This window comes from Numenius arquata, chromosome 27 (assembly GCF_964106895.1).
Source record: "Numenius arquata chromosome 27, bNumArq3.hap1.1, whole genome shotgun sequence".
In the NCBI taxonomy this organism is placed as follows: Eukaryota; Metazoa; Chordata; class Aves; order Charadriiformes; family Scolopacidae; genus Numenius; species Numenius arquata.
Window position 1 is genome coordinate 2,100,068 of NC_133602.1, and position 20,319 is coordinate 2,120,386.

The 20,319-nt window shown below is 56.8% G+C and overlaps 3 protein-coding genes across 5 annotated transcripts in view; 1 reads left to right on the plus strand and 2 right to left on the minus strand.

The window, feature by feature from the left end:
• The window catches only part of SMG5 (SMG5 nonsense mediated mRNA decay factor), a 29,238-nt gene extending 19,608 nt beyond the window's left edge, over window positions 1–9,630 (minus strand). For 2 of the 3 annotated variants that reach the window (XM_074164429.1, XM_074164426.1), the window contains exons 1-4: window positions 9,502–9,630; window positions 2,662–2,760; window positions 1,691–1,814; window positions 868–1,024 (exon numbers count right to left, since the gene is read on the minus strand). In XM_074164429.1, the coding sequence (XP_074020530.1) occupies window positions 868–1,024; window positions 1,691–1,814; window positions 2,662–2,760; window positions 9,502–9,578 (457 nt within the window). In that variant the 5' untranslated portion in view covers window positions 9,579–9,630. The remainder of the gene's footprint in view (window positions 1–867; window positions 1,025–1,690; window positions 1,815–2,661; window positions 2,761–9,501) is intronic. The other variant, XM_074164427.1, reaches the window with a different exon arrangement.
• Window positions 9,631–12,107: 2,477 nt separating this feature from the next.
• Window positions 12,108–13,837, plus strand: TMEM79 (transmembrane protein 79). The gene is made up of 3 exons (XM_074164617.1): window positions 12,108–12,908; window positions 13,168–13,381; window positions 13,633–13,837. Exons 1-3 carry the CDS (start codon window positions 12,188–12,190, stop codon window positions 13,835–13,837), a joined length of 1,140 nt encoding a protein of 379 aa, XP_074020718.1. The 5' UTR covers window positions 12,108–12,187.
• Window positions 13,838–15,085: 1,248 nt separating this feature from the next.
• GLMP (glycosylated lysosomal membrane protein) lies at window positions 15,086–20,267 on the minus strand. The gene is made up of 6 exons (XM_074164591.1): window positions 20,169–20,267; window positions 18,992–19,249; window positions 17,908–18,090; window positions 17,541–17,759; window positions 17,102–17,379; window positions 15,086–16,078 (listed from the first exon to the last, which is right to left on the minus strand). Exons 1-6 carry the CDS (start codon window positions 20,244–20,246, stop codon window positions 15,910–15,912), a joined length of 1,185 nt encoding a protein of 394 aa, XP_074020692.1. The 5' UTR covers window positions 20,247–20,267; the 3' UTR covers window positions 15,086–15,909.
• Between the last annotated feature and the right edge of the window lie 52 nt (window positions 20,268–20,319).

The following is a 20,319-nucleotide window of genomic DNA, read 5'->3' on the forward strand; positions in this document are numbered from 1 at the left end:
TCTCCTATGCCTGTTTCTGCTGTGCCCGCTCCTGCCAATTAAACCCTTGTGTCACAGATCACAAAATACACAGAGGCTCCATTTCTCACAGAAACACGTGCCTTGAGGCCACTGAGCATAACCCAGGAGCAAATGTGAACAGACTATTACAAGGTAATCGAGGACGTGAATGCAAACGCAGCCTTAAGCTGTCTCAGGCTGTGAACGCTCTTATTCTTCCCTCCCTAAGAGGTGAGATCCCTCAAATCACCCTGTGTCTAAGGGCAGGGACAGAGGCAGTTCCGCGGGACAGGTAGCACTGTACTATGTCACAGCAACGTCCTCGTGTTCTCAGTCCTCCTTTCACCAGCAGTTTCACAGCTACACCCAGTACAACCAGGAAGAACGTGAAGGGAGCTCAGATAGAAGGGGCACCAAGAGGAGGAACGGTATCTTACACCTAGTGAAGAGGATGTCCTGACAAAAATCTGGTGATTTCAAGAACCCCAACAGCCCATTTGTCTACTCTAATTAAGCTTTTAAAAACATTCTGTTCAGCCAGAAGTGCTCTTCAATTTTCCACAAAAATATGCCATCACCAAACAGTTACTAAAGAATTTTCTAAAAGCTTTTTCTTCCTGTTAGAAACCCTTCTTTCTTCCCTAGTTTAGTATTAAAAAAAAAAAAAAATAATTCAAGAAAACAGGAAAACAGTGCCATGGAGAAGAGAGCAGCACAGACAGTCTGTTCTAAACAGCTAATCAGGGGGAAAAAAAAAAAAAAAAAAGATAATCCCTTGAATGCTGAAAGAAAGCTGGACTAACCAAGGGGAAGCCACCTGTCTGGGGATTCGGCTTTGCCCACGAGCCCAACGCGCCGAGCACTGACCTATGAGAGGGTCCGTTACGTGTGTCCAGTCGATGCAGCTCTGCAGCTCCAGCTGGTAGTGGGACTGGATGTAGAGCAGAAGGTGCTGGTAAAACCCTATGCCAGCAACTAAGTGAGTCCGGTAGGCGCACTCCAGAGTGCTCCGGCTGTGAATGTGCTGCGGGGAGGACAAACGAGAATATGTCAACGCAGTCGGGGTTACACCTCAGGCTGCTCACCCAAGTTATACCAACTATGAAGCAAGGTAACGGGGAGCTCGGCTGTAACTGGTTTTGCACAGTTCTGTACCCCTCTCTTGCTCAACAATCTTGTACTCAGGGGTATTTACTAAGGGGCAACATCAAGAAGGAGAAACGCTTGACACAACAACAAATAAATACAATCAAGGTGTTCGGTTAGAGCACCTTAAAGACATTCAGACAAACAGATCACCAGGAGAGAATTCATGGCCTTAGAAAATACAAGCGTGAATAATTGTGAGCATCTTCCAGTGATCAGCTCTAGCACAAACAATCAGCACTGAAAAAGCCTCTTAAGACCACCGTTCTACACAGAGATGTATGTCTTTTGAAGATGGGAAGATACAAATTAAGCAAATTATGTTGAAATACTCTCTGCACTGGCAGCTCTCTCAGCAGATCATCACAGCTCACCTGCCCACAGCCCGACAAAAAGTGTAGTCAGCCCACGATTAAAATTCAAGGGCACCTGGGTTCCTGCCCCATGCTCAGACCACAACTTCTCCAAGCAAATGAAGCTTCTAACTTGGTCTCACCCACTGCACAGCCAGAGACTCTCTCATGCCAGAGCCATAGATACCTGCCTTTTTATTTGTTTTAATGAGCTGGATAACTTCATAGTAAACTTTCCTCCAGAGCAGCTCTTCTGCTTTTCTTCCATAATCCACTGGATGCAAGAACATCAGCTTCACACACAGCTCCCGCAGCCTGAGACAGCAGAGAACAGACATTTAGCTACAGAAGCTTCAAATACAGCTGTGACTACGTAAGCATGGAAGAGGAAAATCTGAATTCATGCCGATGGATGAGCTAGGCCATCTGGTGACGGTACAGCTTGTGTCACTCCCACACCAGAGCATCTGGAAGAGCCATACACCTCACCAGTCACCTTGGCCCAGCTGGCCATCAGGACTTCCTACATCGCAGTAATGTCAGGAATTGTCTTGACAGCTTAAGAAATTAGTTAAGAAAAATCATCCCTGCCAGGCACTCTCTGAACCTGATAAAAGATTTCATGCACATATAAGAAGTTTCTTCACCACACAGTTTTTTAAAGGTCATTACAAGGAAGGCATTGGCCAACGTGAAGATGTCTTCTTCATATTACAGTGACACCCAGGAAAGCCTCCAGCCCTGGGCCGTGTGGTGAGGCGCTGCTCACACACAGATCTGAGATCTTGCCTCTGCCTCAAAACCTGGAGGGATCCCAGGTCATCAGGGGCACTACGAATTGAACACACTGTGAGACCGCAGATTCAAACCCTTCACGTGTTGCTTCACGTGGATTTTCTCCAGCCAAATAGATTCACAGAATGGTTTGGGTGGGAAGGGACCTTGAAGATCACCCACTCCCCCGTCCTGCCCTGGGCAGGGACACCTCCCACCAGACCAGGTTGCTCCAAGCCCCCTCCAACCTGGCCTTGAACCCCTCCAGGGATGGGGCAGCCACAGCTTCTCTGGGCAACCTGGGCCAGGCTCTCACCACCCTCACAGCAAAGAACTTCTCCCTCAGATCTCATCGAAATCTAAAAAACCAAGGTGTTGCACAACTTACTTGTTCCTCAAGCTGATGTTCTCTGGCTTGAACACTTCCTGATACGCTGCCTTATTACCAAGGATGAGATCCAAACGATGGACGGCCTCTACCACTGCTCTGCAAGGTGACACAAAAAGAAGAGTTTCACAATAGCTGTTTATCTGGGACCAGTCCATGAGATGCAGGATGTCTGCACGGAACCACACCAGCCCAGTTAATTCCATTACTAGCAAGCCACATTATACCACCACACCATATCAATTGATTTCCTTTCTGCACTCTATTTTAAAAAGCTTATGGAAATAAGAGAAAAGCAGTTATGTACCCTGTAATGATTTTGCTGCAAATCAGCTGTTTAATGACCAGTTACCGCTGCCTGTCTTGTCAAAAATGTCAATTATTTCTACAGTGGCAAAGTCAGAAATGTCTGTGGACATGTCAGCAACTTCTAACCTCAGCAATTAAATCATGCTATATATACACCCAGATTAATTTAAACATCTTAAACTCTATGAATTAAAAAAATTGGATTGATTTCTAACAATGACTGTTTTGAGAGGGTAAGAGTCAAACCCCCACCAATTCATTTCCTCACATACTTGTCTATGAAAGAAGGCAACTCCCATCACTCATTGGCCAAAACCTCCCGATCTCCGTTACAGTGATTCATCGATTAAAGCCCTTAAAGATCTCTCCAGGATAGGTAACAGAGGTACTCAAGCCCAGCCTGAAATATGAAATCTGTGACAGGATTTTTCCACTAAAAGCCAGACCAAGCACCCCCTCCAAACCTCTGAGTCATGCAAAAAAATACTGCTGTGAATCACTGCCCAAGACTCTCCTCCTGGAGGAGGAACACCGCACTGTGTGTAAAATCTCAAGTACTCGAAAGTTTGGAGCTGTGAACAAATCAGACTAAAACGCTGCAGTGAAATAAACCCAGGGACTTAGAGAAGCTTTAGTGCCTCCAGACAGTACCCTCAACATCTCACGGAGTTTGATAAAGCACAATCGACCAGCCGTGTTAAACCCTTCCTTCCAAGCGAGATCATCTCTAAAGCTCTGCCTTTGTTAACCTCTATTTGAGGCCAATAAACTGACTCCTGAAATAAACTTTTCCCAGCTGTTGACTCGAGATCTTCCTCTAAGAAATCTGTCCTCCAAGCACCCCCAACCATCAGCTATCACACTCCACAGGTACTTGTTTCCCCCCTCGGCTTCACATCCGTCACTTGTCTGCTCTAACACCTTCACTGCTGCCGCTGCCGAGCTGCCACACTCCAGAGCTGTTTGAACGAGAAGGTGAAGACAAACAAGATGCGTTGTAAATACAGCATGAGACACTTGATCAGAGCAAACTTCTGCAGAGCGGAACAGCTGGATGCTGCTCCCAGCCTACTTCTCCTCCCCAAAATCTCAGCGCAAACTCCCCCCAAAATCCCAACGCAAGCTCCTCACCACACTCGCAGCACAACACAAGGACTGAACCGTGTTTTCCATCACGCACACAACCAGTGAACCCAGGGCACTCACAAGCAAGTGAAAGCACACAAACCCGCATGCTAAGGAGGTAGCCTGAAACCACCGCCACTTCCTTGAAAACTACAGCTATTACTGTGAAGTAACTGACGGTTTCACACACCAGCCCCGTCCTCGCAGGGCAAATCTCCTTCCACAGACCCACCACACAAAAGGAACCTCCCCGAAAAAACCCAGAATGTTCAGGAACTCAAAGAGAAAATGTCCCACCTCATGCTACACCACGGGAAGCCTTTCATTCAAGGGTAACTGGAAATCTCATTTGTTTCCAGTAAACCACAGAACCTGACAGAAGAGAAGCGCAGGGAAAAGGACTGTCTCACTCAATGGCCTGGGAGATCAAAACACCATAGCATTGAACCAACTTCTTCCTAAATAATCATGAAGGAAACCAAGAACAGAGTAAGAATCACACACAAACATCTGCTACTAACCTTGATATCCACAGTCACTTCTGCTCACCAGCATCTTTCTCACGTGGCCTGAAAGACCTTTGCAAACTCTAACAACCCAGTACCCTCACCAGTAAATAAGGAGAGCAAAATGCTTTTTGGTTTACAGGTAAAAGGCAGTAAGTATGAAGCATTCATCCAAGCTCACAATGTACCGGCGGAGGGGGGGGGGACGGGGGGAACCAAGAAGCCCCACGGACACATTTAGCTTCCCCAAAATAGATCTCCACGGAGCGACAGGCAATAAACACATCCTTACTGCAACCTGTGATTAACGTCCTGTCACCGCATCTCTCAAAGACCCTCAGCAGGAAGCGAAGAGCTGGGCTCACGGGGAACTGATTTGTTTCCTACGCAGAAGGGCCACCAGAAGAAAGGGGAACTGCTGATTCATTTGATTGCCAGAGAGAAGTATAGGAAAACTATGATCCTCTACTCCCAAAATAGGTGGCCTCTACATCTTCAAAATAGCTGTAAAAAATGTATTCACTGTGCCCGGCAGCCACTGCATGTCTGATACGAGCTCACATGTCACTGTCACCTCAAGGTGGGAAATGATTTCACGGTGACTACAAGCAGTCAACACCTGCACCCAGGGACACGGTCGGCCCTGAGGGCGGGATGTCACATGTGCCGGTGTGAACACACGTGTCCAAATCCTCAGGGGCAAGTTAACTGTATTCGACGACTCAACACCGACTCCTCCTCCTGCCACTTACTCAATTCAGATTCCCCTATGGGCATATGGTCCAGGTTCTCCCACTGCTCAGTAGCTCACATGCCAAACAAGCCTCAATTTTTTTTATATCTGAAAAAAACAGGTCACAAAACCTCATCTAAGAACCCTCCCGAGTTCAGCAGTGACAGAAATGCATCTTGATACTGCGCAGCGTGAGACCCGTGAAATAACAGGAATTACTAAAAAAGCAGTTGCCAGAACCCCCTTTCCAAGTTCGTAGAATCATTATGGTTGGAAAAGACCTTTAAGATCATCAAGTCCAACCAGCCCTGTTAACTGAGCCCCGTTAACCCAGCTCCGAGCAAACAGACAGCTATTTGGCTGCCAACAGCAACAGCGGGGAAGAAATGGGCTCAAGCAGTTAAGGAAAACCTCCTCACACTCAAACTCCTGCCAAACATAAGTACAGAAAAGTTTCCTTCCGGGGACTCTCTGAGCAGGGACACTGGAGGGTGTTTCACCTTCCCCTCAAGCACAGGGTGGGTGACACCCTGGAGAGTGTATCCTACACTCCCACACCATCCTACAACAGGCAGGGATGGGCACATGAAGACACTGGCAGCTTCTGCTACTTTTTATGGGTTCATTAAAAAAACAGAGTGTTGGTGACTCGAAAGCAGCAAAGTTTATCTTTTAGGATGTGGGTTCCTGAGCCGTAAGGCAGAGGGCAGACCCCACGCTCAAGTGTCTTCTTAGCACGAGCTCCGTGGTGCTGCTGGAGGAGACGGAGGCGGGAGTAAAGAATCTGTGACAGCCTGTGACGACCTGCAAGGATCCCATGTCCGCAGCGGTGAGGAAAGGGGACACGGTGAGGACAAAAAGCCAGCCTCACTCCAAAAATGTTAGCAAACATCAAAACAGGCGCTACAGACCATGCACTGATTAAAAGGCAATTTAGCATTTGTGTCTTGGGTGGCTTGAGACCACGGGCTGAGCTTTACTTAGCAGTTAAGCGGCCAAATTTTGTCCCAGTACCCATTTTTATACCTGCTGGGTTTAAACACTGCTTTCAGACAGCACATCAGAACCACAGAGGAGGCAAATCAGATGCCAGTCTATTAAAAGAACCAAGCACAGCACATCATGCCAAGCAGGGTGGAAATGGTCCAAGGTGAAGTCCTCTTCAGCCACGCAGACACCCATCTATCACTCTCCTTCCATGCCACTAACATTCTGGGATGGGGCAGGAAGAATTATTTTCCCTCTCTCTATTTCTTTATTTAATACATCACTCAGAGCCACAGTCTCTGAGGAGTAAGACATTTCTCGGGAAAAGGAACTGCAGCCATTCATTTGTATTCTGGCATGTGGCAGTACACAAATAATACTGCCCAGAACAAGGCTGGCAGACAAGAATAGTAACGTAAGGCCAATGAGCTAATGGTTACCCAGAAAAAAAAAAAAAAATCTGTAAAATAAATCCAGTCACCCTACGCTAAAACACACATCGTAAAACAGCACCCAGGATAATCCAGTTACCACATTCTGAGGTGAAACTCAGGCATTACCAACCCAGGAAGATTTAAATGGAAAAGATCAAAACCATCCTACGGACAGCAATGGGCAACCACATCTCCAAAAGGACACCCCAATGGCCAACACACTTGCCAAGAACCGCGGAGACCTGAGCTGAACTCCCACTGCTCTCACAAGCAGACCTAAAGCTGATCCCATGTGGGCACAGTTTATAGCTGGGACTGTGACATTCAAACATCTGCGATTCAAAGACACTGTTTAATCCAACGGCCAAAAGTTTCAGAGACAGTCAGTCACCACACAGAGTACAACGTGCTTCTCCGGGGCAGGAAGTTACCGCTTCATCTAACTGAACTTCAGGCTGAAACACAGAAGAATTGACAGGAGACTGTTACGGTAGAAAGCTCTCTAAGAGAGCTATCAGCTATGTAGCAAGAAAATTTGTGGCCACTGCAGGTATTATAAATCCTGCACTAAAATCACAATACTTTACTTCCAGCTAAAAGAAGAGCCAGCTCTACAGGAGTGTGGTTTTCTTTTTCTGCTGTAAAAATGCTATAAAGCAACCACATACCTTATTTTGCCATAAAAATTTAAACAGAAAACAACTGCTTCCTTGCCTTGGTGACCAGCCCCATGCCTGGTTGAGGGACGTTCACTTGGCAGCTGCAGCGGCACAGCGAGGCACCGCTTGTCAGGTGAGACAAGAAGCACACACATTCCTGGTCCACTGTGACCACAAAGTAAAACACATCTTAAACACTGATGAAAGTGGTTTAAACAAAACGCATTCTCTTTTGCAAGCAGCAGCACACACATCCTCTCCGATCCTGGCCACCACACCTCAGGCAGCGGCGGGCAAGGTGTTACGCTGCAGCAGCTCAGCTACCGCAGATGTGGGAAGCCATCCCTAAGATCAAATGGGGTATCTCGGTGGGACAGCACATACTGAGCCCCACAGCCCCACAGGTGCCTCCAGCACGACAACACAGCCCACACCTCACCTCAGGTAATCCCAGCCATTGTGTCTTACCACTGACCTTGCAATAAGAAAGAGAAATGCACCCAAGAGAACTTCAAAGCACAGGGAACGTGCTTGTACAAAGCGCATTATGGAAACAAACAAATTCTAGGAACTACCACTCCAACCTGCTATTACTGCTTTGGACTTTTGGGCAAGGATCTTGCCCGATTTCTCAGAGGGAAGCAAGCCTTGCCCTGGTTTAGACGAGGGCAGAGAGGTTCCAGGAGATGAAAGGGCATGCCCAATGTCACCGACCAAGTCAGCAAGACACAAAGAAAATGAAGCCCAGAAAAAACATCCATCTCTTGCCTTCATTATTTTGCTCATCTTCAAAACCACACTGTCACTGCTGAAACTCCACTACGAATCTGATGTATTGATGGAGAAACTGAGACAAAAAGGGACAATTTCCGGGCCACATGCACGAAACAAGTCATCAGCAAAGCCGAGGCCAGGCATCTCATCCCTGCTGGGCTGAGCTGACCAAGGCCACCGCTATTTCCTGAATCTTGTCTTCTGGCGCTATTTCCAATGCGCGGTGCAGAGATGTAAGTGAGAGTGGAGTCCCAGGGAGCGTTTTATTGGTAAAGACCCGCAGCTAGAGCAGCCTTGCCTTCCACACAGCAGGAAAGTGCCCTGGCTCAAGTTCCTGCTCATCACACCCTCTTCTCCAGCCCTTCCACGGAATCCCTGTCTACTGTCAATGCCAGGGACCCCCTCTCCATTCTTCCTCTCCTTGGATATCCCCCACATCTTGCCATTATCCCACTGCATCCCCACACTTCCTTCCCCCTCAGCCCCCGTCACTCCCGAATCCCGCAGAGCTCCCTCCTCCATCCCGCACGTCCTGACCCATCTCCCTGGGTGCCCCACACCCCCTTTCCCTCATGCTCTCCCTATCCTCTCACCTGCCTTCTTCCCCCATCTCTCCACTGCTCTCCCATCTTCTCTGGATCCCTCACAGCTCCTTTCCCCCCAACTTTGTTTTGACTCATCCCCCTGGACCCCCCATACCCCTTTTTCCTCCGTGCCACACCCCCACCCCGTGTATTTTGCATCTCCTCTGGATCCCACACAATCCCCTTCCCCCTGATCTTCCCTCAGTTTCTCCCTTCTCCTTTCCCTTAGCACTGCCTCACTTCCCCTGGATTTCCCCTCATTTTCTTCACCTCAACCTTCCCTAAATCCGGCTGCCCCCTTCCCCTGCTTCCCCCAATCTTCTCTACGTCCCACCACCTCGTTCCTCCCCCATCTTCCCTGAACATCCCTTCACCCCCCTCCCCCCGGTCTCCCCTGCATTCCTTCTCCCTCCAGGTCCCCCTCCAGCCTCCCCTGGGTCCCCCTCACCCCCCGTAAACCCCCAGCCTTCCCTCGATGCCGCCATCTCCTTCCCCAGCCCCCCCAAACCTTCCCTGACGCCTTCTCCCACCTCCTTCCCCTCAACCTTCCCCAAATTCCCTCAGTCCCCTCCGCCTGGGTCCCCCCAACCTCCTCCGGACCCCGCCCCATCTCCTCTCGCCCCCCCTACTTTCCCCTGCACCCCCTCATCTCCTTCCCCCGCTCCCCATCTCTCCCCTGACCCCCTCCATCTTCTCCCCCGGTCCCTCATCCGAGGCCCCTCTCCTCACCGGTACAGCCGCTTGGTGTGCAGCACCTTGGCCTCCGGCTCGCCGCTCTCGCCGGTAGCCCCGCCGCCCTGGCTCATGGCGCCCGGCCGAGGGCAAGGCCCGGCCCGCCCGGCCGAGACCCCCCTCCACCCGCCCACCCTCTCAGCACCGGCCGCGCCGCCCCGCCGGTCCCCGCCGCCGCCGCCGCCCCCGGCCCCGCTCGGCCGCCATGGCTGCGCGGCTGCCCCCTGCCCCGCGCCGCTCTCGCGAGACTCCCCGCGAGACCGGCCGGCGGCGGGCAAACATGGCGGCGGCGGGGCCGGCCTCACCTCGCGAGAGTTCGCCCTCTCGCCGCGCCAGCACTTGGTGCGGGCAAACATGGCGGCGGCGGCCTCAGGCAGCGAGGCCTAATGGAGGGCCCTGCCCGGAGCCGGGCCTGAGGGCCGCTGCCGGTTCCCCCGGTGAACCCTCCCTATGGCTGCCCCACGCCAAGGCGTCCCCCTGGTTTGGCACCTCAGGGCCGCCCCGAGGGCTCACGCAGGGGCCACCCTCCATCGCTGTGGGGGCCGTGAGCTGAGATGGCGGCAGGAATCCCTCCCCAGCCCTGGGGACCCCTTCACGCTGCCATGGAGCGCGGACGCCGGGTGCTGCCGGCTGGGCTGGGGGCTCCCCGGTGTCCCTTTGGTGTGTCACCCCTCGGCACGGCCACGGCCCTCACAGGAGATGAGGCCTGTCCTGCCTCCGCCATGACAGGCACTGGGGCTTCTCCTTCCCCAGCCCCCCTGCTACCAAAACCCGTAACAAAACCGTCACTCCCCAAACCGGGGTGTAGTTTAGAAAACCCAACATTAGTTTATTTCCAGCACCTGGTGCACGGGGGAATCCTTCTGTCACGCACCCCCGTCAGAGCTCTCTGTGTGATTTTAATACGCGTTTTACAACTTCATTCTAATGTCAGTACCTCCGACCTATATTTCGTTGGTTGTTAATTTACGTACGATTACACCATCGCGTTATAGCTCCCACGCCTGCTCAAGGGAAGGGGCTTCACCTGGAGAAGGGTCTTCTCGGCCTATGGGGGTGATTGTTAGCGTTATAACGAAGGCGGATCGGCTTAGGACGCTCAGGATTTTCGCTTTCCTGCCGCGTTGGCTAAAGTTCTCAGAAGCTGTAGGTTAGTACCATCGTCGAGGTCCTCACGCTCGATGTGCCTCCTCGAGGACGGTACGATACTCGCCTCCCTCGAGCAGGAGTTCTTCTCCTTAGCTCACGCTTGATAAATTAAAGGAGAGAATCCTCGTTACCGGTGGGAATACACATTAAGTGTATTTTCAGCACTGGTTACTGATAACATTTCAAGGACAAGCTTTGGTCACAGTGCCGGGACCCCGCTGGGAGGGGACACGCCGCCCCACGCTGACCCCTCGGTGGTGGCCGTCCCCCACGGGGACAGTCCCCGGGCTCAGGGTGGGCTGTGGGGCTGGCAGAGGGCTGGAGGGGCCGCCATGGGGCTCGGCCCCGCGTGGGGCGAGGCGGCTGCGCCTGCCTTTTCAGCCCGGCCCCACCTGGGGCTGGTTAAACAGGTTTGAAGGCTACACACAGGGAGCGATCGAGGAAGCGTTTCGCAGGCTCCCGGCACGGCCGCCGCCACGGCCCCCCCCAGCCCCATGGCCCCCCACCTCTCTCCAAGTAAGTCCAGCAGCGAGGGGAGCCCGGTGGCGGCTTCCTCCCGCATTGCCGGGGGGTGATGGAGGAGGGAGTGGGGCTGGGAGCAGGGAGATGGAGGTGTGGGAGGCACAGGCTGCTGCTTGAGCTGTGATCCCTTGCCTGGACCCGGGGTGCAGCCCCGCGCTGCTCCGTGCCTCAGTTTCCCCATGCCCGTGGCCAGGCCAGGGCTCCTTCTGGGGGGGCAGGGATGAACGTGCTGAGAGGGGAGAGCCAGAGAGATTTCCATGGCAGGAGGCCCCCGTGCCTGCGGCCGGCAGCACCTGGGATGGGCTAAGAGACAGGGATCCCCTGCTGGGAGGGAAAAATGGGAGATTTCTGCCTGGATCTCCTGCTTCCCCGTAGCAAGCGGCACCCGGCAGCCTCCTGTGCCCACCCCAGACCAGGCTCAGCCACAACAGGCAGCAAATCTGGCTCATCCTGGCTTTAGCTGAGATTTCGAGGTGCGGCCTGCCCGGCTCTGCCCAAGTATCGGGGCTTGGCTGATGGCGGCGCCGGACGGGGCTGCGGGTGGAGCTGGTTCCATCGGCCGGGCAGGGTTCAGCTCGCCGCAGTCACAGACTTGTGCCCGGCCAGAGCCTCCAGGATGTTTGGCCGGGTGGGGAAGCGATTCCTGGCCAGACCTACACCCCCGGGGCTCACCGGGCACCCCGCTCTGGGCAATGGTGCCCATGTGCATGGTGCCACATGCCCTGATCCCGCTGCCATGGCGGGAGAGCATGGGGACACGGGACTGTGCTCTGGTGGAAGGACAGGCAGGCAATGGGGACTACAGGGATGGCGGCTGCCAGTTCGCACCCCATGTTGTAACTGGGACTGTGTGCACGACCCCAAACCTCTCATTTCTACTGTTTTTTTGTCTGTCTCTTCTCCTGGTGCAGGGTGAAGCAGAAGGGACAGGAACCCGGTCTCCTCTCGACACCTCAAACACAGGAGAGTTTCTTGCTGGTCCCCACTGCATCCCCAGCAGTTCTGAGCTCTCATGGCTGCTGCTGACCCCATCCTGCCCCCTGAGGAGGTGGCTTTGCTGGAGCTGGGGAAGGTGGCCCTAGACAAGGTGCCACCAGCCCCAGATGAACACCCTGCAGATGCTGATGCCACCCTGCCGTGGGACCGGTGCCAGCACAGCGCCCCGAGCCAGCCAGAGCCTGCAGAGACAAAGAGGCGCTCAAGCCCTGAAGGGGGCAGGGAAGACCCAGAGGAGGCTGCTCTCACCTGCCCCCCAGCTGAGGCCGAAGAGGAGGAAGCCCCCGGGCTCCCCGTGATGGCGGCCCATGTCTTTGTGCCCATCGACCCACAGTGCATTGAGCAGAGACCCGGCAAGCAGAAGAAGCAACCGGCCCCATGGCCACAGGAAGAAGGCAAGGGGGGCCGCATCCCCCACAGCAACAGCCCCGATGGCCTGCGCCAGAAGCCAGTCTTCCTTCCCACTGTCCCCTCGCGCTACAGGGACCCGCTGGGCTTTGAGGGGCGAGTGGCCAAGCCACCGGCCGAGGGGTCGCGGTGCCCGTGCGCCAGAGACTGCGGCACCGGCAACCTCAAGGCTGTGGCCTCCGTGGTGGGGGCCCTGCTCCTCTGCCCCTGCTTCATCTACGGTGCCTACGTCTTCCTGCCTTTTGACGCCCCACTGCTGCCCACCATCAGTGCCCGCCTGGTCTACACACTGCGCTGCGCCGCCTTCGCCACCTTCCCCATCGTTCTGGGTGAGCCACGGGGTTGGGGTACAGAGCCCTTCACCCCATTGGTGGGGCTGCATTAGCCCCGGGGCAGCGGGGACTGGGGGGGGAGTGGAGAGCAGAGCCAGGGCTGGGCTCTTTGCAGCTCCGTTGCTCCCACCAGGAGCAGCAGGATTTTTCCTGCCCTCTTCCCACCCCGTTGCATCTCTCTCTGGTCCCCCCCCAGCCCTCAGGCCCCAATGCGGTTTCACTGGGCAACTGCTCAGCCCCTCTCTCTGCCCCCCAGGGATGATCGTCAGTGGCATCTCCCGCCTCTGCTTCTCTGCGCTGGAGCCCTTCGGGGAGCTGCAGCAGGAGGTGGAGCTCCACCGCACCTACGTCTCCCAGTCCGTCCACCTCTTCATCCTCTACTTCTTCAACATGGCTGTGCTGGCCACCTACCTCCCACAGGAGGTCCTCAAGCTCATCCCCCTGCTCACGGGGCTCTTTGCCATCTCCCGGTAAGTGGCCACCTGGGCTGTGGCAGCGCCCAGGGTGTGAACGGGCTCTGTCAGTGCTGGCAAACGCCACCCACTCCGGTAGTGCCTCACCCGGCCAACGACAGCCAGGAAAGGGGCACAGGGGAAAGGTTGCTCCATCCCTCATTGGCCGTGCCCGGCAAACCCTCACTGGGGTCAGAACCCCTGGGCGAAGCTCAGTGCTGTCCCCAAGGCATCGCCCTCGCTGACCTGCCCCTCTCTGCCCTCTCCAGGTTGATTTACTGGCTGTCGTACGCCATCGGCCGCTCCTTCCGCACCTTCGGCTTCAGCATGACCTTCCTGCCCCTCTTGGCCATGCTGCTCTGGAACCTGTACAGCATGTTCGTCCTGGAGCCCGAAAACCTCCTCGCTGTGGCAGCGCCAAAGCCCGAGGAGGGCTCCAAGGCCAGAGGAGCCAAACTGCGGTACTGGGGGTGAGGGAGGCCCCGGGGAGACGGGGTACCTGGGCTGGAGCCTTCCTCGCTGTCCTGCCGTGGGAGCGCTGGAGGTGGAGGGGTCCTGGCAGATCCCTGCCCAGACCCAGCAGGGTTTTGCTAGACCCCCAAGGTTTTGCTGAGCCCTCGAGGTTTCTCTGGACCCCCGAGGTTTCGCTGGACCCCCAAGGTTTTGCTGGGCACCCAGGGTTGATAGAATGAAGCTGTAAAACCCTCTGCACTGGGAGTTTCCTGCAGGAGGGCGAGCAGGGCCCAGAGCAAGACCCATTGAGCCCTGTTCCACGCGGATGGGTTGGGATGGGAATCGCTGACCTCGTGCTGGAGCTGGCTTTGCCCAATAAAGCCCTTCACCAAGAGGCTCTGTGGCTGGTTTGGGGAGGGGGGGTTAAATTCCCCATGGAATTGCTGCTGGCAGGACCTGGAGCTTCGCCCATGCGATCCAGCCCCTAAATGGTGTTTCCAAGAGGGGGAAAAAAAGATATTTCCCCCCAAACTGTCCATCTCCCAGTGCTGCAACAGCACCCAGCCCCACATCCTGCTCCTGGGTCCCTGCAGGGCTGGTCCTGCCCAGCCCGTCCCTCCTCTTCCTCCCAGTGGAGGTTCACAAACCAGTTGGCCGGGTAGAAGGGAGGGAGCCCTGCCCCAGGGAGGGATGCGGGAGAAGCCGGGATGGGCGAGATGGCACCAAGGTTGTCATCGCCGGGGGCTGGGGACAGCCAATCCCCCCCAGGACAGGCACCAGCCTGCACCCCTCGGGGCACCCCTCGGAATCCTTTGCAGACACTTTGGGACCCTGGGAGTCCAGCCCTGTGCAAGTCTGATGGTCTCACTTCTCTCATTCTCCTCATAACCCAAACCAGTGAAAAACCCACCAAAAAAAGGGAAAGCCCCTCCAGCCCTACATCTGCCACGTGTTTGGCCTGTCCCACCTCCCATCCCTGAATGCTGGGAGGGGTTCACCTACTGCAGCCCAGTCGGAGAACGGGAACAGTCGGAGAACGGGAACAGTCCGATGCTTTCAAATGCCCTTCCCAGCAGGGACATGGCCCACAGCCTGGGCTCACGCTGGCCCCACAGCTCAGAGGAAACCACCCCAGAGCACCACCAGCTGCTGCGGGACGTAAGTCAGTCCAGGGGCAGGGGGACTCCCTCCTCTCAGCAGTGTTTTCGTACCTTGGCTCCTGCGGAATTCCTCGTGCTCGACCGTAGTATAGCACTTCCCCGGGAAACTGCTCTTAGAAATCCACTTTATTTGGTCAAAGACAAGTCGGTGACAGAGAACACCAAAACCCAGCACACCCCCAAGTGATGCAGATGCCCCGCAGCCACAGACTGCGCTTGCCCCATGGCTTCAAGCACCGGGAGAGCACCTCAGAGCTGGCCCTGCCAAGCCCACGGCTGCAGTTCACCACGAGTCCCGGGCTGCCGGGACGTACCTGAGCTCCAGCAGCCGCTGCACAGCGGCACCAAGTTTCCCTCTTCTACCAGCAGCCCCCGCCGAGGCCAGCGCAACAGAAAGTGCCTCTTGGGGAGTGAGGAGTCCGTAAGGGGTTGAGGGGGGTGTTCTGGGACACCCCCGGCACAGTGAGAAGCAGCAAGGCACCCTGCAAGGTCCCCAGCACTGTCCTCCAGCCCTGCTCCTGGGTTGGAGCCACCAAAGCAACCCTGGAGGTGGCACAGGACAGGGCACGGCTGCTGCTCAGCTGTGGACGTGACAACAGTGGTTTTATCCCTTGGGAGAAGGAGGATCTTCCCACAGCTCGAGTCCCCCCTGAGCAGCTCCCTCCAGTCACCTCCCTGGGCTGGGTGGATCAGGAAGAAAGAGAGGAAGAAGTGTCCTCAGACACAGGATCTGGGCAATCCTGGGCAGGAGGAGGGAGCAGGACAGAGGGACACACGACAGGGGGCAACTGCTGCAGATGTTGCCCTGGTGCCCCCCGAGCCTGCGCTGCAGGGAGGGGGGACAGAGAGACACTGCAGGAGCCCCTGCAGCAGCTGCCATCCTTTCCCAGTGACAAGAAGGGTCCTGGGGGGTCTCTCCAGGGACCGTCCCTCTCAGTTGATGGGCTCGTACTCGGAGTAGCGTTTCCTCTGGGCAAAGAGGAGCACGCAGCCGCCCACCAGCAGCATGGCCATGGGGGTGCCCAGTGCTACGGCCATGATGGAGATGACGAGGGGGGAGAAGGTGTCCCTGGGGGGCTGCCTGAAGCCCAGCAGCGCCGACCTGCAGGAGGGGAGGAGACAAATCAGCCAATGGAGATGGGGATCAGCCCCATCCCATGGATGGAACATCTGGGGCTTTCGACCCCCATAGGGTCAGATGGAGATTCCTTGCTGGGATCCCCCATGGGGCAGGAGAGGGTCTCCCAGGCTGGGGGAGGGAATGAGACACTAAACTGCAAAAATTCTACAGAATCATAGGAAAACTCAAACTTTTGAAAGGAGATAACTTATTAAACAGAGAATCATAGAATCATAGAATGGTTTGTGTTGGAAGGGACCTTAAAGACCATCCAGTCCCACCCCTGCTCTGGGCAGGGACACCTCCCACCAGAGCAGGTTGCTCCAAGCCCCCTCCAACCTGGCCTTGAACCCCTCCAGGGATGGGGCAGCCACAGCTTCTCTGGGCAACCTGGGCCAGGCTCTCACCACCCTCACAGCAAAGAACTTCTGCCCCACAGCTCAGCTCAATCTCCCCTCTTGCAGCTTAAAACCCTTCCCCCTCGTCCCATCGCTCCCCTCCCTCATCAAGAGTCCCCCCCCAGCTTTCCTGGAGCCCCTTTAGGGACTGGAAGGGGCTCCAAGGTCTCCCCGGAGCCTTCTCTTCTCCAGGCTGAACCCCTCAACTCTCTCAGCCCCCCCTCCCAGCAGAGGGGCTCCAGCCCTCCCAGCATCTCTGGGGCCTCCTCTGGCCCCGCTCCAACAGCTCCATGTCTCTCCTGTGCTGAGGCCCCAGAGCTGGACACAGTGCTCCAGGTGGGGTCTCCCCAGAGCGGAGCAGAGGGGCAGAATCCCCCCCCTTGCCCTGCTGGCCACACTTCTTTTGATGCAGCCCAGGGTGCAGAGGCCTTGCTGGGCTGCACATTGCCAGCTCCTGTTGAGCTTCTCATCCACCAACTTCCCCAAGTCCTTCTCCTCAGGGCTGCTCTCAATCCATTCTCCGCCCACCCTTCATTTGTGAAACCCTCTAACCAGTTCCCCAAACCGCAATGAGAGCATCGTTTCACACGCGACGGACCCCACTCACCAGCTGAGGTAGCGTTTCTCCTGGTAAACTTCCCCGTCCTCTCCCCCGAAGGAGATGTTGATGGCGCTGACGCTGTAGGAGCTGCCGACACCCTCCCCAAAGTAGGCACGGACGATGCTGGACGCGGGCAGGGTCCAGTTGGCTGCCTGGAGGCCACCAGACCGGCACTGGATGTTGTCCTCGCGCCGGGGGCTGCGGGAGCCGTAGGCCGTCGCCTTCCACTGCAGGAAGCTGCGTGTGGAGCTGTCGTTTCGGGACTGGGCTACCAGGGAGAGCATCTGGTGGAGGGAGAGCAGCGGATGGTGGGGCGAGGGCAGGAGAAGCTCTTCGTGCCACAGCGGGGAGCCACAAGTTGCCCAGGCTGCTGGCCCCGGATCCCCGTCCCCCTCCTTCCTGCAGCAGGGGACGTCCCCAAGCCCAGTGCTCGCCCCACGCTCACCTCGAAGATGGTGGGAGTGTACTCGTCGTCGATGGAGCGCGCAGAGTGCAGCTCCTGCACCACCCCCGCCTCCTCCACCGTGGCCACCTCCAGCACAAAGCGGGAGCCGTTGCCCCGCGGAGCCACCCCCGCCAGGACAAACTCCACTTTCGAGCTGTTCGCTGTGTGCAGGAGGCTGGGCAGGGACCTGTCACGGCCATCGGCCTCGTAGGCTGTCACCTGCAGGGGACACGGACCAGAGGGACAGCACGATCACCGGCTGGGACACCAAGGAGCAACGTTCTCTCTCCAGAAGGCGCTTTGGAGGTGGCATTCACTGTGTTCTCCCCACAGCGCCCCGGGGCAGTGAATACCCCCCCGGACTTACCCGGAACCCCACGCTGCCGTTGGAGAAGCTGCTGCCAGGGTCGGTGGCCGGGATCCCCGAGAACTCGGCCGTCAGGGCCGTGTGGTTCAGGGTGCGATTGACGCTGTCCCAGGAAAAGCCCGACAGGTCGTAGGTGGGGTAGAAGAGCTCCTCCAGCACCTTGGGCTCGCTGTACTCAAACACCTGGGGAGAAGGAAGGGGAGAGGGGCCGGGAGCCATTAGCAGGAGCCGGGGACACCACCGCTTTGTGCCGCGGTCCACCGGGCTGTCACCGCCACCAGGGAGCGGTGGAGACCAAAAAGGAGCTGCCTTGGCCAAGACACCATCACAGCCAGAGACAACCAGGGGAGGACACACGAGGATCCCTGACCAACCCCCCATACCCTCTTGTACTGGTTTGAGCGACACAGGACTGATTTCTCCTTTAACACCGGGGAAAATGGCACTTTTAGAAGACTCCAGTGTTTGAATTTGAGAAAATATTTACTTTATCACAGCTCCGGTGGGTAAGTTTCAAGGTCTTGGTGTTCTCGAGCTCCCCAGGTGCGGGGACAAGAAGGAGCGAGACCCGGGCACTTGACCCAAGCTGCCAACGGGGTTATTTCGTACCATGGACGTCACATTCGATAGAAATCAGAAAGTTTGCTGAGGAGCTTTCTCTCTCTCCCTCGATGGCTGGGATCCTGAGAACTCCTTGCCCCGGTGCCGGAGCCCTGAGCCCTTCCCTCCCTCCCAAAGTCACAGCGCTCGCAGGGTCCCACATCGGCTGTCCCTGCGGGGAGTGCACGGCTTCTGCCGGGGGAATGGGCTGGGGACAGTCCTGGTGTATTTTATACTGGTATCGGGATCGATACTGGTTCTTTAGTGTTATTAATTATCTAGTCTTATCCTACTAAATCTGCTTGTATTTCAACCTTCGTGTTTCCTTATTTTTCTCAATTCCCCTTCCCGGGTGGGGAGGGGTCACGGGGTGAGAGAATAATTGTCTAAAGGACACTAAATTGCTGTGGGTTCCTCAGACCAGGACACCCCCCCCCGCCACGGGGCAGCTCTCCTGGAGCGGGGCTGCCTTCCCCGGCGCTACCTTGGTGAAGACGACGGCAGCCGAGTAGACGACGCTGCTGGGGGGGTCGATCCAGATGGCGCCCGCGGGAGCCGGGGAGAGCAGCCGGGTCCAGTTGACGCGCAGGACGCTGCTCCCGCTGGCCGTGGCCACCAGCAGCACCGCAGGGGCCCCGATGCTGCTCCAGACGTAGTGCAGGGTGTCGGCGGGCCCTGCCGCCCGCACGTGAAGCAGGTTGACGGAGGAGTTGTTCCAGCCGGGGTTGTACTGCATCGACACCTGCGGGGGAAGGAGAGGCCTCAGGGGGATTCAGTCCTTCCCAGCGCAGGACGATTCCGAATTACACAGAATCACAGACTGGTGGGGGCTGGAAGGGACCTCTGGAGATCACACAGTCCCACCCCCTGCCCAAGCAGGGTCACCCAGAGCAGGTCCCACAGGATCAAATCCAGGCGGGTTTGGAATATCTCCAGAGAAGGAGACCCCACACCCTCTCTGGGAAGCCCCTTCCAGGGCTCTGCCACCCTCACAGTCATTTCCCGTGTCCCACTTTGTGCCCGTTGCCCCTCGTCCTGTCCCCGGGCACCACTGAGAAGAACCTGGCCCCATCCTCTTGTGTCCGTCCCCCCCCTTTAGCTCTTGCTCAGCATCGATGGGATCCCCTCTCTGCTCTTCTCCAGCTGAACGGCCCCAGGTCCCTCAGCCTTTCCTCAGCACAGAGATGCTCCAGCCCCTCATCATCCTCGCAGCCTCCGCTGGACTCTCTCCAGCAGTTCCCTGTCCTTCTGGAACTGGGGGGCCCGGAACTGGTCCCGGTTGAGGAAACTGGTGGGACGAGGGGACACGAGCCGCCCCGGTGACCAAGCCCCGCCGCGCTGTGCCCCAGCTCGCTCAGCGTTTCGCACCCGGCTCTTTCGCAACAGCTTCCCGGCCGCGCAGGAGCCGCTTCCCCCCCCCCCCCCCCGCCCCGGGCCGGGACACGGCGGGGCGAGGAGGGACAGCGGCGGCGGCGGCACCGGGACGCGCGGCAACAGGACAGCGTCCCCGGAGGCGGGGGACCCGCAGCGACAGGTTCCCCCTCCGAGCCCCGGGGGCGGAAGTCGCCGGGCGCGGAGACCCGAGGAAGCCCCTCTCCCCCCGGACCCAGGGCGTTCGGGCTCCGGCCCCTCCGCGGCTTCCCCCGGTGCCCCCCGCTCACCTGCCGGCCGCCGCCGCCCCGCCCGCCCGCCGCTGCCGCCAGCAGCAGGAGGAGGAGGAGGGCGCTGGCCGCCGCCATGTTGGGAGCCCACCCACTCACGTGACCGCCGACGCTCCCCCCCCCCCCCCCCCCTTAAAGGCGCCGCGCGGGA

Bases quoted from the DNA above. Each gene is read 5' to 3' on its own strand.
- GLMP (XM_074164591.1), bottom strand. From the start codon at position 20,246: ATGGCGGCGGCCAGCGCCCTCCTCCTCCTCCTGCTGCTGGCGGCAGCG. The intron at 17,380-17,540 runs GTGAGCGTGGGG...TCCCTCCACCAG, and splicing joins ACACTCCCACCATCTTCGAG to ATGCTCTCCCTGGTAGCCCA. The intron at 16,079-17,101 runs GTGAGTGGGGTC...CCCCTCCTGCAG, and splicing joins GAGAAACGCTACCTCAGCTG to GTCGGCGCTGCTGGGCTTCA.
- TMEM79 (XM_074164617.1), top strand. From the start codon at position 12,188: ATGGCTGCTGCTGACCCCATCCTGCCCCCTGAGGAGGTGGCTTTGCTG. The intron at 12,909-13,167 runs GTGAGCCACGGG...TCTGCCCCCCAG, and splicing joins CACCTTCCCCATCGTTCTGG to GGATGATCGTCAGTGGCATC. The intron at 13,382-13,632 runs GTAAGTGGCCAC...TGCCCTCTCCAG, and splicing joins GGGCTCTTTGCCATCTCCCG to GTTGATTTACTGGCTGTCGT.